At 35.6% G+C, this 16,912-nt stretch overlaps 1 protein-coding gene and 1 pseudogene across 8 annotated transcripts; one reads left to right on the forward strand and one right to left on the reverse strand.

Moving 5' to 3' along the window:
- Positions 1–1,113: 1,113 nt before the first annotated feature.
- LOC149248726 (uncharacterized) lies at positions 1,114–16,250 on the forward strand. 7 transcript variants are annotated; one of them, XM_089458531.1, is made up of 4 exons: positions 1,114–1,703; positions 1,972–2,238; positions 15,494–15,700; positions 15,933–16,250. In XM_089458531.1, the coding sequence occupies exons 1-4, from the start codon at positions 1,554–1,556 to the stop codon at positions 15,963–15,965; spliced, it is 657 nt and encodes a 218-aa protein (XP_089314657.1). In that variant the 5' UTR covers positions 1,114–1,553; the 3' UTR covers positions 15,966–16,250. The 7 variants fall into 7 exon arrangements, with proteins under 7 accessions (XP_089314657.1, XP_089314658.1, XP_089314654.1 ...); XM_089458532.1 differs by having other exon boundaries at positions 1,122–1,703; positions 1,969–2,238; positions 15,925–16,250; XM_089458528.1 differs by having other exon boundaries at positions 1,124–1,703; positions 1,969–2,238.
- Positions 3,186–3,953, reverse strand: LOC149248727 (germin-like protein subfamily 1 member 7 pseudogene; annotated as a pseudogene). The gene is made up of 4 exons (XR_016266489.1): positions 3,887–3,953; positions 3,643–3,779; positions 3,380–3,516; positions 3,186–3,251 (listed from the first exon to the last, which is right to left on the reverse strand). The product of XR_016266489.1 is annotated as a germin-like protein subfamily 1 member 7 pseudogene (transcript).
- Positions 16,251–16,912: the final 662 nt, after the last annotated feature.

Raw genomic sequence — 16,912 nt, forward strand, 5'->3', positions numbered from 1 at the left:
TGGATGGATTGCTTCTTGGCAATGGGCTTCAACAACCAAGAAGATATTTCTCTCACACAACAGGATTTGTTCTCGAATGTTGAAAAGTCTTGCAGTTGAGATCTCCTCATCTTCTCACCTTGTATCTGATAGGGGGGAAGTGATGGTCATCTACAAGTTTCAAAGCCACATCAAACGAATCTAAGCCACAACCTGCCATACTAGATTCAGAGTTGTATCCAGAGACAAAGATGCCCCTCAGCATGCCTTTGGTTGGTCGTCATCCTTAAACCATCACAGGTTGAGACCTCCCTTTTCAGGGTGAGGTTCTCCCTTTTTATGTGCGGTGAGACCTCCCTTTCAAGGTTGAAGGTTTCCCTCTTCAAAACATGAGGAGCACTTCCTCTAGCAGAAGACCTCAGCTTCATGCCAGATTTGAAAGAGTTCCAGGAACTGCACTAAGCATTCCAGTGTTGGTGGTCATCCTTAAACCACCCCCCTTTATACCAACATTTCAGAGAGCACGTTCAGCCTAGTGCTGCCATGCATTTTTTGCACATCTTGTATTACAACTCTCTTCTTGGACTCATACGTACCCCTTTGGATTAAGGGAGGGGAATGTTGGACACCTAAACCTCTAAGGGTTATGGTGTGGAAGTTAAATAGTCAAAGGACTCCAAGAGACATTAGAAGATGAATCCAAGAGTCATGTACAAGGTATTATAAATGAACATCATATGAATAGTAAAGGCAATCTCATACTTATCCTCCATATTTAAGTTATATCAACTTTTAATAAATTTTAAAAAATTGATGTTTAAACGACTACCAATTTAAAAAATAAATTAAAATATACTTAATTTTAGAAAAATTGTCTTATCCAAATCTAAGATTTTTAAAAATTAAATAAAACCAAAATTAATAATAATATTTTTATTACAATAATTTTGTTGTTATATATTTATCAATAATAAACCTGTTATATCACCCACGTTTATATTTTTAATATTTTGTAAATCCACGTCATTTGAAACCCTGCGTTTACACCATATAATTTTATCAATTGCAGAAGGGTGCAAAACAAAAATTTAAAGTCGAATCTTTGCTTATAGTCCATTTATTAAAATGGCCAAATGGTCAAGCAAAGTAAAAGTTTATTGTTTTCCAGACTGTCTGGTTCGGATCTGTCGTCTCGCGTGGCGTCCTCTTTATCTTTTTGATAAAAAGTTTTTATCATTTTCCAGCCTACCACTCTGGTTTGCATCTGTCGTATCGTGCCGTGTTCCTTTATCTTTTTATGGAACAGTTGTTTTTCTTTTAATGGATTTCATGTGATCCCCGCACGTCGAGCTACCAGGACGACACGACATGGATGAAGCGGCTCGCACGATGTCGATTGCCCTGCACTTTTCAACATCCTTTAACCTCACCTCCTCAACCTACACAATCTGCGCCCTCTTACACTCTGAATCGGTCCGATGGACTCCACTAATTTGCAAATTCCATTCCACTGGACTTCTGTGTCGGCTCAATTCTAGATAGAAATCGGCAAACTGTGAGGGCATTGCAGAGCCATGGGTAAGAGGGAGAAATGGCTGAGACATGTGAGGAGTTTCATGAAAGCCGGTCGTCCAAATTCAATTGAAACATCTCAGTCACGGTTCATGATCGAACCTGCAGCCCAACAAAATAGCGAGGACGAACAGATTCTGATGAATGAGAAGGTATGTTTTCGTTTATAATCCAATAGTGTAGATTTTTCTAACATTTTGGGTGGACATTTTATTCATCATCATGTATTATAAAATTTTCTGGTTTTCTCAATTCGTTTTCTGGTTTTGTAGTCTCATACCATAGGTGAATGTCGAATATCCACCGAAAAATTAGATAAATTAATTCCACAACAGTTTTCCGAAATCCAAAAACTATTGAAATTTTAACGAATGTCAGACTACTTATAAGAATTCATTTTGTTCACGTGGGTCTCAGAAGGGCTCTCTGGAAAATGGCGAAGGACTGACTGAGGATCCAATGCCTTCAAGTCTGGAACCGGAGCCAGAATTCACGACTGACGAGACTAGCCCTGCGTATTCTGAAATTGCCAAGGCAACGGCCACGGCCACGAAGGCCGCGGCCGTAGCAGCGAAGGCTGCTGCTGAGGTTGTTCGTCTTACTCAGGGGATTCGCTTGACGGAGATTGAATTGAGCAGGGAGGACCGTGCAGCTATCAGGATTCAAGCTGCTTTTAGAGGCCACCTGGTAACGTTTATCCACAGCCTGTACCATCCTACATTTACATTCATCCTCTGAATTATCTTTGAAGTGTGTGAGGTTAAAGATAATCTATGTCATGCCTTTATCCAATTTCTTACAGCAATTCTCTTAAATAGTTTTTAAAGCAATTCTCTTAAATAGTTTTTAAAGCCATTCTCTTAAATAGGGAAGGTTTGATTATTGAAGTATTATTTTGAATCTTTAAAGTAGAATAAGGGTGAGACTATTTGTAAATCGATTGTAAATCGATTTTAGTGATTTTAGTGATTCGATTGTAAATCGATTTTAGTGATGAGACTTATTTGTAAATCGATTCCTGTAATAAAATTTGCATTCATTACTTTACTATTAACATAGAGATAAAAAGATTTAAATTATATAAAAAACAAAAAAACCCATTATACAATTTTCTTTTTGAAATATAATGGGAGTGAAACAAAATTGCCCCTTTAACCATGTTGATAGTAGTTCCTTCATAAATGGTTGACTAAATGTTCTTAAATTAGATTCTTACTCTTGTTATTTCTATCTTTACCAATAATTATAGGAAAATAATCTCAAAATCCCTTAAATGTACATAGGCCATTATGCATAAGAATTCTTTTACTTGATATTCGTTTTGTATTGGTGATCACTTGTCTAGGTTTGGTAGGAAATGGAAGATATAAATTCCAAATTCTTTTACAATTATTGAAAAACTTTTACCATAACTATATTAAAATAGTACGAGAAAACAATACTTCTACATAATTTTCTGAAAAACAAGTGCCATTGACTGCAATCCCTATGTGAACACGGTTGACTGGAATCCTGCTTCCACAGCAGACACGTTCTATCTCATAGACCTGTCAGATCAAAAAAATTAGAAACACCTGGGATCAATAAGAGCTACCAAATTGTTCCACTGGATTCCAATCTGAAAAGGGACACTTTCACAGTTTGTTCAACGATGTTGCCAGTGCTCTCAGGGGAATATGAAATAGAGCTTCGGTGCTCGTCTGAAATCATATCATCAAAAACAATATAAGAACGCATAACGTTATATAGTCAACAACCATTCGAAATATTGCGGCACTAGGTTTCAAATTATAATGAAGATATAATTGGTGCAGGGAGGAAGGCGTACCAAAGTTCCGGGATTTTCACTGTTAAGTGCCGACAAATACTCAGCTTCCACCTTTCCAACGTTGAGTTCAAAATGGAGCACACCTCTGGGAAATACGGTAACGTCCCCCGGGTAAAGAATATCAATGTGTGACGCACCTAATTAATTATTAATTTACAGCAAATCAATTTGAATGATCAGATCATATATATACATAATAATAAGTAGTGAATACACATCATGTTATTGTTAATAAGATGGGTTGGCATGAGTTGGATTAATACCAGTGGTGTCAACAAAGCCAACTTGAAGGGGTCCACCAGACAAAAGGGAGAGAACTTCTGAAGCTCTTGGATGTGTGTGAGGAAGGTTGCTTCCACAGGGAACCATTTTGAACCTCACTACAGATAGCCCTTGTGTTCTGTAAAATCAATTTAACACCATTAATTAATTAAATGTACAGGCCATACAAACAAAATATATCTACAAGCAAACAATATGTGAATATGAATGATGTGAATATATTACCGGACTGCAGGAAAGTTTTGAGGATTGGTTGCAGCTCGAATCCCGCCGGTATCGTTACTAACATCTCCATTCTATGCTGGACTGAAGAAGAACTTAGTATCGATCTCTATGCTGGAAGACAAAGGCTATGATGTAGTCTTCAGTAAGGGAAAGGTTTTCCTTAGACACATCACCACGAGATAGGTGAAGCAGATCAGTTCACGAGTCAAGAACCTGTATGCTCTTGAGGTTCAAGATGCATGCAAAGCCTTGAGGAGCAAGGCAACTGTTGGAGACTTGGTGGTTGAGAGGGAGAGTACATTACCTCTCAACATGCAGTCCCAAAAGAAGTCTCAGACAATTGTGGAGTAGCCACAATTGGAGAAGCTGAGAGGAGATCAAGTGGAGGCATCCACTCATGCAGAGACCTCCAGTAGGGGGAAATTTCGAGCCAAGTGGGCAGAGGGATCACATGCATCCATACCTCCAGGTGGGAGGTGGGGCGATGTGGAGTGACAGTCCTAAGAAGGCTAAAATAGGGGTAGGATCTTTGAGGTACCCAACCTCTTTGATTATACCTTGCTACGAGAGCCACAACAAGGAGTAGCAAGACTGGCTAAGTGGGTAGAGACAAATGTGGATGGAGTGGCAAAGGAAGCTTCACTATCAGAGTGTGTTTCTAGCCCAACAAGGAGGTCAGTTGGGAGATCAGTTACTTACTTCTCAGTAACTGAGTTGTAGTGCAACAGTGGGCAACATGATGCAACATGATGAGAGGAAATGCATGCTGGGAGATAGGACCAACAACAACACGGATGCAGCAGGAGGAATCAGTGTGATTGATGCAGTTAGAGATCAAAGTGGCAGAGGCTAGAGCAATTAGATACTAAAGAGCACAAAGTTGCAGAGTTTTCAGTCGACAAAGGCAATAGTAGTCAAAGACTTTGATGACAGAGGCATCATTCAGGTTCAGGTTGGATATTTTTTTGTTTCTAGAGTTGTTGGAGCAACAACACTAGGGAGAAGTGTTGCATGCAGAATATTCCAAAGGTTCAGGATCGGGTTCGAGTTGAATTCCTTTCTTGTTGAGAGGGAGTGTTGAAAATGGTAACAAGAAATGCTAAAAATAGAAATTCTATAAATAGCATTTCAGGCACCATTGTTGGATATAGTAACAAGGAATGATAAAATAGAAATGCTAAAAATAGCATTGCTATAAATAGAATTTCGGGATACATTCCAATTTTAGTTAGTCCCTGAACTAAAATTTAGAATTAAAATTCAAATTTGATCTTAGCAGTTGTTTGAAAAATAATTAATTAATTCATCTTGAGTTAATTAGTTGGAGAAAATCAAACATGAAGTCTATGTGAAGACATGCAATAGTTTTCCCTTTGATTGAGGAAGTTATCCCCTAATTAAAGTGATCAGGATGAGTTGTACTTTGAGTTGTAATTAGTTAGCTCATTTAACTAGGTTAAGTCTAGTTAGATTAATTCCAACTGTTTGTGGAACTGGTTGTGAGTTTAGTTAGTTAATGCATGCGTGCATGTAACTACTGCACTTCAGATAACTGAATATTCTCTCATAAATAACTCATGCATGTCAGTTCAGTTAGAGACACAGTTGAGATCAGAGGAAGGGACATTGTACTATCAGTTGGAGGAATTTTCCTATATAGGAAACTCATCCATGCAGAAGGAATTATCTCCTTCAGGATTGCACAGTTATTTCTAAGTTTGGTGAGTTGTGTGAGAGGTGAATTCACACAGGTGGCAACCAGAGGACCCAGGAGAAACTGCGCAAGGAAATAGGAGGCTTGGAGGACTAGAGGAAGGCATATGTTGTGTCTATTCAGTCTATGAGCAGCATTGAGGGATTGTACTGAGAGCTGGATAGCTTGTGAGCTAAAGCTTTGTGTAATCCGGACATATTTCCACTTGTATGATAATACAGAGATCAGGGTTTTTAGCTGAGGCTTTCCCCAGAGTATTCTTCTGTGTTCATGTGTGATTGCTTTCTCATTCTCTGTTATATGTGTTCTATTTGATCTTGCTCAAAATCGATTAAGCTTTCGCAAGTTTGTTTGTAGAAGTAGATCAAGTATTTTTCTTTAGTATGTTGCATTATCTGGTGATCTACAGTGAGAATTTCTACAGATATTGTTGTTCGAGTTCCCAGTATATCTTATTTGGGGATTTTCTGTTTCAGTTTTTCAGGGATCTCAAAATTGTTAGTCACTTGTTTGGTTCCCTATTCTATTCAGTTATGTTTTGCTTCATTCCAATTCCAAGGGAGAAATAATAGAGGGGGCATCTACGGCAACTGAATTCAAAAAAGGGTCACCCGGGGCAATGTCGCCAGATCGAGAGGGTGCAGAAGCAACTAATTTCTCTTTCTTTTGTTGCACAGACTTACCAAAAGTATTTGATGGTCGTGGACGTGCAAATGAGTAACAACCTCAAAAACACCACCATATTTTGAAGGAGTCAACACATTGTGCGGGTATCACCATTCACTTTTTGCATTAATTTTGGACAACTATTTTATCATAAGATCAACATTGTTTCAGAAATGTTGAATCTTGGCTTTCATCTCACACACATAAGAGAAATATGGAATGTTGAGGAACCTCTGGTATGCCAAATAGTTGTTGAATGGTGCACCAACAATCTATTTAATACTATATCTTGACTAAGAAAACTATGATCATTCTAACTTTATGTGTTTGCTCCATATATGTTAAATATAGCCAGCAGTGCTTGGGCATGAGAGAATACCATAACATATTTCTTTCCACATAATGTAGATTGGAAAATTCATGCCTATTGTTTCAACAACTTTCACTAGTCGAATTCAAAGGATGTGTACATTGTTTACTTGATTCACCCTTCATTGCAACATATTCAATGGTGATATATTTAAATGGTGATCCTGCACAACATTTGTATTCCTTTTGACAAGAGTATTTCCTCTTCAAAGTTCTTATATCCAATGATTTCGACGTGATTTTTTTGCTACCCCACGTAAGTGGCATAGGTGCGTAGATGCTCAGGCTCGTGAACTTTATTTTCATTGGAAATGCAAACTCCGAAGCTATGAACTTCAAGTTTACTAGAAATACAAACATTATGAGCACAATTTATTCTGTTGTCAATAATGCACCCCGACCATTTGTCTTTAATATGAGATTTAGATAATTTTAACCTCCAGTGGCTGAACAAAAAGAACCCACATGATTCACGAAACTCCATATGTTGTCGTATCAGTTATGATATGCAAGGACAATCTGCTCTAACTCCTTTATCTTAGTCCTACTATTGTTGCAACACATCTCTGTGTGTGGTTGTGGTGAAAGAAAAGGGGCTCTCTCCCTCTCTCTGTCCCTACACAAATAACATTCCATCAATAATGCACCATCCTTCTTAGGGATTGATTTGCAAACGATTTTGCACCAAATAAAAGCACCAACAAGATGGGGGACCGAACCTCCAAATTTAGCAGCGAGGCCTAACAATGAGAGGTGGGGTCGTGTAGAGCTAGTACTGCCTCCACCTGTGTAGCAGTAATTTCCTTGGTTCATCGTTGAGAACAATCCATCGTTGGTCCACTTCATAAAAAAAAACTGAGGAATGAAATTTAAAAAAAATATGGTTGTTCTTTTTCTTTCCTCCACATAGAATATTATTTTCGTGCAATAAAAGGGTGACAGGAGGCCTTTTCCTTGAAGGTAAAGAAACCTATGTAAATTGTAGAATTGTATGAGGTCCATCAAATACAATTTCGTTGCGAAGTGTGCCAAAGTTCATTAGAATTAAATTTGAGAGGGGTAATGGTATAAAATTCATCAATCTTCTAGTTTCGATTTGGAAAAATTAGTAGATCCTCTGTATCCTTGCCAAATAATTTTAAGAACCAAATTTATGTTAGGTGTCTGCGCTGCTTCTATATTAAGTCTGTTGTGGGAATCTTTTGTTCAAGGTGAGGGATTTATTCTTGCTAACACAATGGCCAAATTTGATGAAGTATTAGAGTTAGTGAATACTCTGATACTCTCCACTGTTGAAGGTATGGTAAAAGTCAACAAAGCTTGTTTTGTTGACATCAGAACAAGTCTACAATATGCACACGAACATATTGACTTTTTGTAGCTTGAATCTCAACTGCAACAGAAAGAATTACAACAGTGGAGTCATCATTCTGAACCTGTTTTTGTTCAGAACATTGAAACAGACTCCCATAAACAACAAGTCAATAATGTTATAGTTGATTCAGATCCAATGCCCAATAAAGCAACAAAGTTACATGCAGATGCAAAAATTTAGCCTGCACTTCCCAAGTCGGTCATTAGACCTTGGGAAGAGCTTGTCCATAACAAGCACAAAAAATGTCTTGGATATGATAAGGAGGTTTCCTTTCACATTCCAAAGTACTCAAAGCTCATCCAGTTTTAGAGTGCTAGATTTCTTCATGACAGTTCATCTTCAGTTGTTTCAGATTCTGGTCCTCTTCCACAACAGATTGTTAAATGACAACATTGTGACAAAGTTGGCCACATGAAAGATCATTGTTTTGATCTTCCTCTGTGCAAGCATTGTGGTCAGCGTACTCATTCTTCACACAAATGCTTTAAAAACAAGCCCCCTGCAAGAACAAAGATTCATCTTTGATGGATCGCTTCTTGGCAATGGGCTTCAACAGCCAAGAAGATATTTCTCTCACATAATAGGATTTGTTCTCGAATGTTGAAAAATCTTGCAGTTGAGATCTACTCATCTTCTCACCTTGTATCTAATAAGGGAGGAAGTGATGCTCATCTACAAGTTTCAAAGCCACATCAAGCGAATCTAAGCCACAACCTGCCATACTGGATTCAGAGTTGTAGCCAGAGACAAAGATGCCCCTGAGCATGCCTTTGGTTGGTCGTCATCCTTAAACCATCATAGGTTGAGACCTCCCTTTTCAAGGTGAGGTTCTCCCTTTTTATGTGCGGTGAGACCTCCCTTTCAAGGTTGAAGGTTTCCCTCTTCAAAACATGAGAAGCACTTCCTCTAGCAGAAGACCTCAGCTTCATGCCAGATTTGAAAGAGTTCCAGGAACTGCACTAAGCATTCCAGTGTTGGTGGTCATCCTTAAACCACCCCCCTTTATACCAACATTTCAGAGAGCACGTTCAGCCTAGTGCTGCCATGCATTTTTTGCACATCTTGTATTACAACTCTCTTCTTGGACTCATACATACCCCTTTGGATTAAGGGAGGGGAATGTTGGACACCTAAACCTCTAAGGGTTATGGTGTGGAAGTTAAATAGTTAAAGGACTCCAAGAGACATTGGAAGATGAATCCAAAAGTCATGTACAATGTATTATAAATGAACATCATATGAATAGTAAAGGCAATCTCATACTTATCCTCCATATTTAGGTTATATCAACTTTTAATAAATTTTAAAAAATTGATGTTTAAACGACTACCAATTTAAAAAATAAATTAAAATATACTTAATTTTAGAAAAATTGTCTTATCCAAATCTAAGATTTTTAAAAATTAAATAAAATCAAAATTAATAATAATATTTTTATTACAATAATTTTGTTTTTATATATTTATCAATAAACCTGTTATATCACCCACGTTTATATTTTTAATATTTTGTAAATCCACGTCATTTGAAACCCTGCGTTTACACCATATAATTTTATCCATTGCAGAAGGGTGCAAAACAAAAATTTAAAGTCGAATCTTTGCTTATAGTCCATTTATTAAAATGGCCAAATGGTCAAGCAAAGTAAAAGTTTATTGTTTTCCAGACTGTCTGGTTCGGATCTGTCGTCTCGCGTGGCGTCCTCTTTATCTTTTTGATAAAAAGTTTTTATCATTTTCCAGCCTACCACTCTGGTTTGCATCTGTCGTATCGTGCCGTGTTCCTTTATCTTTTTATGGAACAGTTGTTTTTCTTTTAATGGATTTCATGTGATCCCCGCACGTCGAGCTACCAAGACGACACGACATGGATGAAGCGGCTCGCACGATGTCGATTGCCCTGCACTTTCCAACATCCTTTAACCTCACCTCCTCAACCCACACAATCTGCGCCTTCTTACACTCTGAATCGGTCCGATGACTCCACTAATTTGCAAATTCCATTCCATTGGACTTCTGTGTCGGCTCAATTCTAGATAGAAATCGGCAAACTGTGAGGGCATTGCAGAGCCATGGGGAAGAGGGAGAAATGGCTGAGACATGTGAGGAGTTTCATGAAAGCCGGTCGTCCAAATTCAATTGAAACATCTCAGTCACGGCTCATGATCGAACCTGCAGCCCAACAAAATAGCGAGGACGAACAGATTCTGATGAATGAGAAGGTAGGTTTTCGTTTATAATCCAATAGTGTAGATTTTTGTAACATTTTGGGTGGACATTTTATTCATCATCATGTATTATAAAATTTTCTGGTTTTGTAGTCTCATACCATAGGTGAAATGTCGAATATCCACCGAAAAATTAGACAAATTAATTCCACAACACAGTTTTCCGAAATCTAAAAACTATTGAAATTTTAACGAATGTCAGACTACTTATAAGAACTCATTTTGTTCACGTGGGTCTCAGAAGGGCTCTCTGGAAAATGGCGAAGGACTGACCGAGGATCCAATGCCTTCAAGTCTTGAACCGGAGCCAGAATTCACGACTGACGAGACTAGCCCTGCGTATTCTGAAATTGCCAAGGCAACGGCCACGGCCACGAAGGCCGCGGCCGTAGCAGCGAAGGCTGCTGCTGAGGTTGTTCGTCTTACTCAGGGGATTCGCTTGACGGTGATTGAATTGAGCAGGGAGGACCGTGCAGCTATCAGGATTCAAGCTGCTTTTAGAGGCCACCTGGTAACGTTTATCCACAGCCTGTACCATCCTACATTTACATTCATCCTCTGAATTATCTTTGAAGTGTGTGAGGTTAAAGATAATCTATGTCATGCCTTTATCCAATTTCTTACAGCAATTCTCTTAAATAGTTTTTAAAGCAATTCTCTTAAATAGTTTTTAAAGCCATTCTCTTAAATAGGGAAGGTTTGATTATTGAAGTATTATTTTGAATCTTTAAAGTAGAATAAGGGTGAGACTATTTGTAAATCGATTGTAAATCGATTTTAGTGATTTTAGTGATTCGATTGTAAATCGATTTTAGTGATGAGACTTATTTGTAAATCGATTCCTGTAATAAAATTTGCATTCATTACTTTACTATTAACATATAGATAAAAAGATTTAAATTATATAAAAAACAAAAAAACCCATTATACAATTTTCTTTTTGAAATATAATGGGAGTGAAACAAAATTGCCCCTTTAACCATGTTGATAGTAGTTCCTTCATAAATGGTTGACTAAATGTTCTTAAATTAGATTCTTACTCTTGTTATTTCTATCTTTACCAATAATTATAGGAAAATAATCTCAAAATCCCTTAAATGTACATAGGCCATTATGCATAAGAATTCTTTTACTTGATATTCGTTTTGTATGGGTGGTCACTTGTCTAGCTTTGGTAGGAAATTGAAGATATAATTCCAAATTCTTTTACCATTATTGAATTTTTTTTACCATAACTACATTCAAATAGTACCAGAAAACAATACTTTTACATAATTTTCTGAAAAACAAGCGCCATTGACTGCAATCCCTATTTGGACACGGTTGACTGGAATCCTGCTTCCACAGCAGACACGTTCTATCTCATAGACCTGTGAAATCAAAAAAATTAGAAACACCTGGGATCAATAAGAGCTACCAAATTGTTCCACTGGATTCCAATCTGAAAAGGGACACTTTCACAGTTTGTTCATGTGGTGTTTTCTTCTTTGTTTTTAGAGCAATAACAGATTGCTTTATCTACAACAATGTGCAATATTTTTTTGGATTTTCTTTTCACAGTGTTTAATCCTGTTCATCTTGAATCGTCCTTGAATTCATTAACAGTCTACAATTGATACTGTACAACAAATAAGCCCTATCAGAAGTGAGACTTTTTATGTAAATTTTTGGCTACAAACAAATTTCATAAGAACTGAGATTTTTTTATGTGGATTAAATGAGATTTTTTTTAATGTAGATTTGTCCATAATCGTCCTTGAATTCATTAACAGTCTACAATTGATACTGTACAACAAATAAGCCCTATCAAAAGTGAGACTTTTTATGTAAATTTTTGGCTACAAACAAATTTCATAAGAACTGAGATTTTTTATGTGGATTAAATGAGATTTTTTTTAATGTAGATTTGTCCATAATAACTGAGACTTTTTATGTGGATTTGTCCAAAATAAATGATATGATGCATGGCCAGAAGAACTGATATTTTTTTATGTGGATTTATCCATAAGAACTGAGACTTTTTATGTGGATTTGTTCCAAAAAAAACAATGATATGATGCATGGCCATAAGAGCTGAAATTTTTTTATGTGGATTTATCCATAAGAACGGAGACTTTATAGTAGATTTATTCGGAAAAAAAAAATAACAATGATATAATTGGAAAGAATGAAAATTTACAAAAATATAGATTTGGTAAAATGTTTTTCTTATTTATTGTAACATAAGATATTTGTTATATCAGTTATTTTTAGTGAGATTTTTTGGAAGTTTTTCAGGTTCGTCTTCTAATTTTTCTTAAATTTAACATTAACAGGAATTCATTGAAATCACAAGTTTGATGGGTAACTCCTGCACAATAGAAGTGTCCAAAGGGTTTTTCAGGGTGCTGAATCCATATATACAGTCAAAAAACCAGTTTAAATAGCAAAATCAAGATTTCACCTCAAAATTTTCCAAGAAAATCTAAAAAATCACATTAAAGTCACAATAAGGTATAGTCTTAGTGATATCTCTAATGTTAGGTGGGTAATGGGTATGATAGGGCTATTAGGTTAGGTTATGAGATTTTTATTAACTTTTTGTTTCTAGAGTAATTTTATATAATTTTGGATGGTAATAACGAGGTTATGAGATTTTTATATAATTTTTTGTCACACCAATGTTATATGATTTTGGTGTTAATAATGATTTTCTATTTTAGTTCTTATTTTCCTTCTATAAAAGGTGGTTTTTTTATTTTGGTTTATATATATATATATATATATATATATATATATATATATATATATTTTGGAATATGGTTTAGTTTTTATTTTCCTTATATAAAAGGTGGTTTTTTATTTTGGTTATTATTATATCTATATATATATATATGTTTATTTTGGAATAGGGTTTATAGATTTTTAGGTCAATTATTAAGTGGATAGTAGAGATTTAACATCCATAAAATATTATAAATATTTTTATTAGTATACAAAAATTAAAGGTTGGAATTTCTCTAAAATAGTCATGTCCTCTTTATTTTTTAATTAAATTGATTAATTAAAAAAATGACTTATGAACAAGTATCATATGAGATAAATTATGTTTTTTGGAAATATGGTATTGACCATAATATTTTAACAAACTCTTTTTATACATTAAAAATCTACATAATAAAATGAGATAAATTTCCATATATAAAATATTCGTTTCATGTTTTCTCATATATATATGTATATGTTTAACATATATACTAAAAATAAAATTATAATTTAATGATTTTTTAATTTTAGCAAAATATAACATAAAATTATAATTTAATATATTTTTTTAATTTTAACATGATACTTATTATAAAATAAATGTTTTATGGTTTATTATGATTTTTATAGATATTTATCAGTCATTTAATTTATGTGATTATATTAATATATTTATTTAATAAAATCACTTTTAAATAATTCAAATAATTTAATTTAAAATAAAAACAAAAATCATCAGATATAAATATAAAAACGATCACCATTTTCCTATATTTAAAAATACAAACAAAATCACAACAATCCAATTATCATTCTCCAGTTTCATATATACATAAATTTTCAAATGAACCAATTCAAAATAAAACCAAAAATCACCAAATACAAATATAAGTGGAAAAAAAATCACAAAATCCAAGGGATTCTGAGCATTCACTCATCCTTGAAAACAAAAATCACCAAATATTTTTTTTCCAGAGAGAAAATCATCATATATTATATTAAGAAAATATAATGAGCTGTTACATAAAAAGCCATAACATTTCGGCCCGCTGATCCTGTAAATATCCTGTAGATAATAGCTGAAGACTAACAGATGCTAGAAAATCTGGGCATATGACAAGATTGACCTGTTACAAAATCCATATGTCAAAACCATATATATCAAAACATGTCCTTGATAATCATCCAGAGAGAAGATTCTGTGAAATAAGATCCTCATAGAGCACAGAATCCTCATAGAGCACAGAAGAAAAACTGTGAGAGAAGAAAAGAAAATTCCTGAGAAAAAAGAAATCATGAGAAAAAGAACAATATCAAGCCAGACCAAGCATAGCAGATATATAAACCATCACAAAGACAAATAGTACATAAAAACGAAACCAAGTATCCATAAAAACAAATTCCACGTACCAAAACAGAAATAGCCGAACATGCATTATAAACAAAATCCATATACAATTGTCATTCTGTGAGTGTCAAGGTAGTCGGTTATTTCTTTGAGACCGGCCCTTTGTCCTCTAAGCCTCCTCGGCAATCTGTTCAGCTTTAGTATTTGGGTTTTTTTCCCGATGGGTTTTTGTTGCTGGGATATGTTGTTGTGGTGTATTCATTAAAAATTGTTTCAGTAAGGTTTATCATTTCTTTTGGAATGGTGGAGATGGTATAAGCTGGGGTTAAAGTAGTGGGGTTGCATTGTGTGAGTTAATTCAGAGGGCTGCCTAGTTGGCTATCCACTCATTGAGAGTGGTTGGACAATTTTTTATTGTCATTGAAGGGCTGATGGGGAGGAATGCGGAATGCTCTATAGGTTCCACTGTGCACTACTTTCAGCTACATTTCTTTTTTCCATGTTTATAAGGAGCAGAATTTGGAAACTGTTGTTCGGTTTAAAAGAGGGTTTCTCTTCTGCTCGACAGAATGTTTTTCAAATTTTTGATTGATAGATTCATCTCTCAGAAAAGCTCTTTCGAGTTTTTAATTGATGGATCCATCTCTTAAAAAGAAACTCTGATTTGATGGATCCATCTCTAAAAAGAGCTCCTTCGAGCTTTTGATTGATGGATCTATCTCTCAAAAGGGCTCCTTCGAAGCTCCTTCGAGCTTTTGATTGATGGATCCATCTCTCAAAAGGGCTCCTTCGAGCTCTGATTTCTGGATGTTTATTCCTCTGGCTCTTTTTTTCTCTGGGTCTAAGCTTGCAGTTAGACTGACTCTTCGTTTGTGTCGCCTCTTAGTTAGACTGACTCTTCATTTGTGTCCTCTTAGCTAGGGCTCTGTCTAGATCTTTTTGCTTTGTTTTTAGCGGTTTCTCTTGTTTAGTCTGTCTCCCTCTAAACTAGAAATTTGTAAATTTTTTTAATAATGAAGAAGATCTGTTTTTTTCTACTGAAAAAAAACCTCCTTACTTCCTTTCTGGATATCTCTACCCACCCATCTAAAAAGTAGAGCACCTCCATATTGTCAACTCTCGGGATTATTCTATTTGAACGTTTTACCAGTCCTATTTTGTAGGCAAGGCAAGCATTGCGTGCTCTGAAAGGTTTAGTGAAGCTGCAAGCGGTGTTTCGTGGCTACTGCGTAAGGCGCCAAGCAAGGATATCGTTACAGTGCATGCAGACTCTCGTCAGGCTACAAGCCCGAGTTCGTGCAAGACAAGTCCTCACACAAAATCCAGCCATGAGAATTGAAGCTGAAAAGCCCATGGCTCGTCCTCCCATGGTAAGCATGCTTTAAGACAATCAGCCCCATCCCAAAATATGAGCATAAACATCCATATCTTGATGAGCGCTATGAATTAATTTATTTCATGATTTCTCAGGACTATTAGATTTGATATTAGGATATTTCCAAAATCTGCCATCCACATAAATTCAACAGATTCTATCTTAGTTTATATAATTATCTTTCAATAACGTTATACCTCGCATATATATTTGCATGAGATCTCCAGCGAAACATAAAGAAGTCATCAGGACAGAGGTGAACACAGGCTCGGCGAATTAGTGAGTGCGCAGAGGCTTGAATTAGGAGCTTGTAATGCCTTGAAATTAATTGCTCAAGGCAGAAGTCAAAGAAATCGTTCAGGCAGTGGAATTTCAGACAACAGGGACTGAGAGACAGCCAATTCAATTCACAATTTTTTGACATTTTGTAGATTTTCTAATCCAGTGCTTGTCCATATATATCCGCGAGGGAGATGGAGAATCTTGCAATGTAAATAATTTGTAATTGCTATTTGATGAATGTAATTGTGTTATGTTTCCTGGAGTTTTTTGATTCACATAATTTATCGGTATAATTTTGTGATAATGGTTGTTAAAGAAGATATTTTAGGTGGCTGGAAGGGTTTAATGATAATTTTTTTTATTCGGTGTTCTAGTCTCAGTCTCATACCAAGACTATATTATATATATACATATATATATTTGATGTATATACTTATGTATAAATTAAACTGAATTTTTTTGTTTCCCTAGAATTTCACACCTCTAAAAAAAGATCTGTGACAATGGTCCAAAACTCCATGCTCTCTTCAGAATAAATAGATTGCATTCGTTATCTGTAATATTCTCAATGTTAGTCCACAAGTTTCATCAATGGAATCAAAGCATTGTTTGCTCGGACTTCAAATCAAACGTGTTAAAACCTGAAACATTCCTTGCGACTGACTGACTAACTTTCGGACCGGTAGTTGAGAGAATCACTGATAATTTGCAGTTGCTCTGCATTGTTATTTTGCTTTATTTCTCAGAATTGGAACACATGGTGGTGATGCCATAGTAGTTGAAAATTTTGGTTCTTTAAGGTGAAAATCTGGTAGTAAAATTACTTTTTCGTCACCGTTGTCTTCATCTACAGTTGCTTCAGCGATCTTTTATATCATCTAAATCACGCTGATAATATCCACGAAGATTTGCGAGGTTTAAACCT

Source organism: Pinus tabuliformis, chromosome 7, assembly GCF_031772625.1.
Source record: "Pinus tabuliformis cultivar Carrire ecotype Pingquan chromosome 7, CPIR1, whole genome shotgun sequence".
Classification (NCBI taxonomy): domain Eukaryota; kingdom Viridiplantae; phylum Streptophyta; class Pinopsida; order Pinales; family Pinaceae; genus Pinus; species Pinus tabuliformis.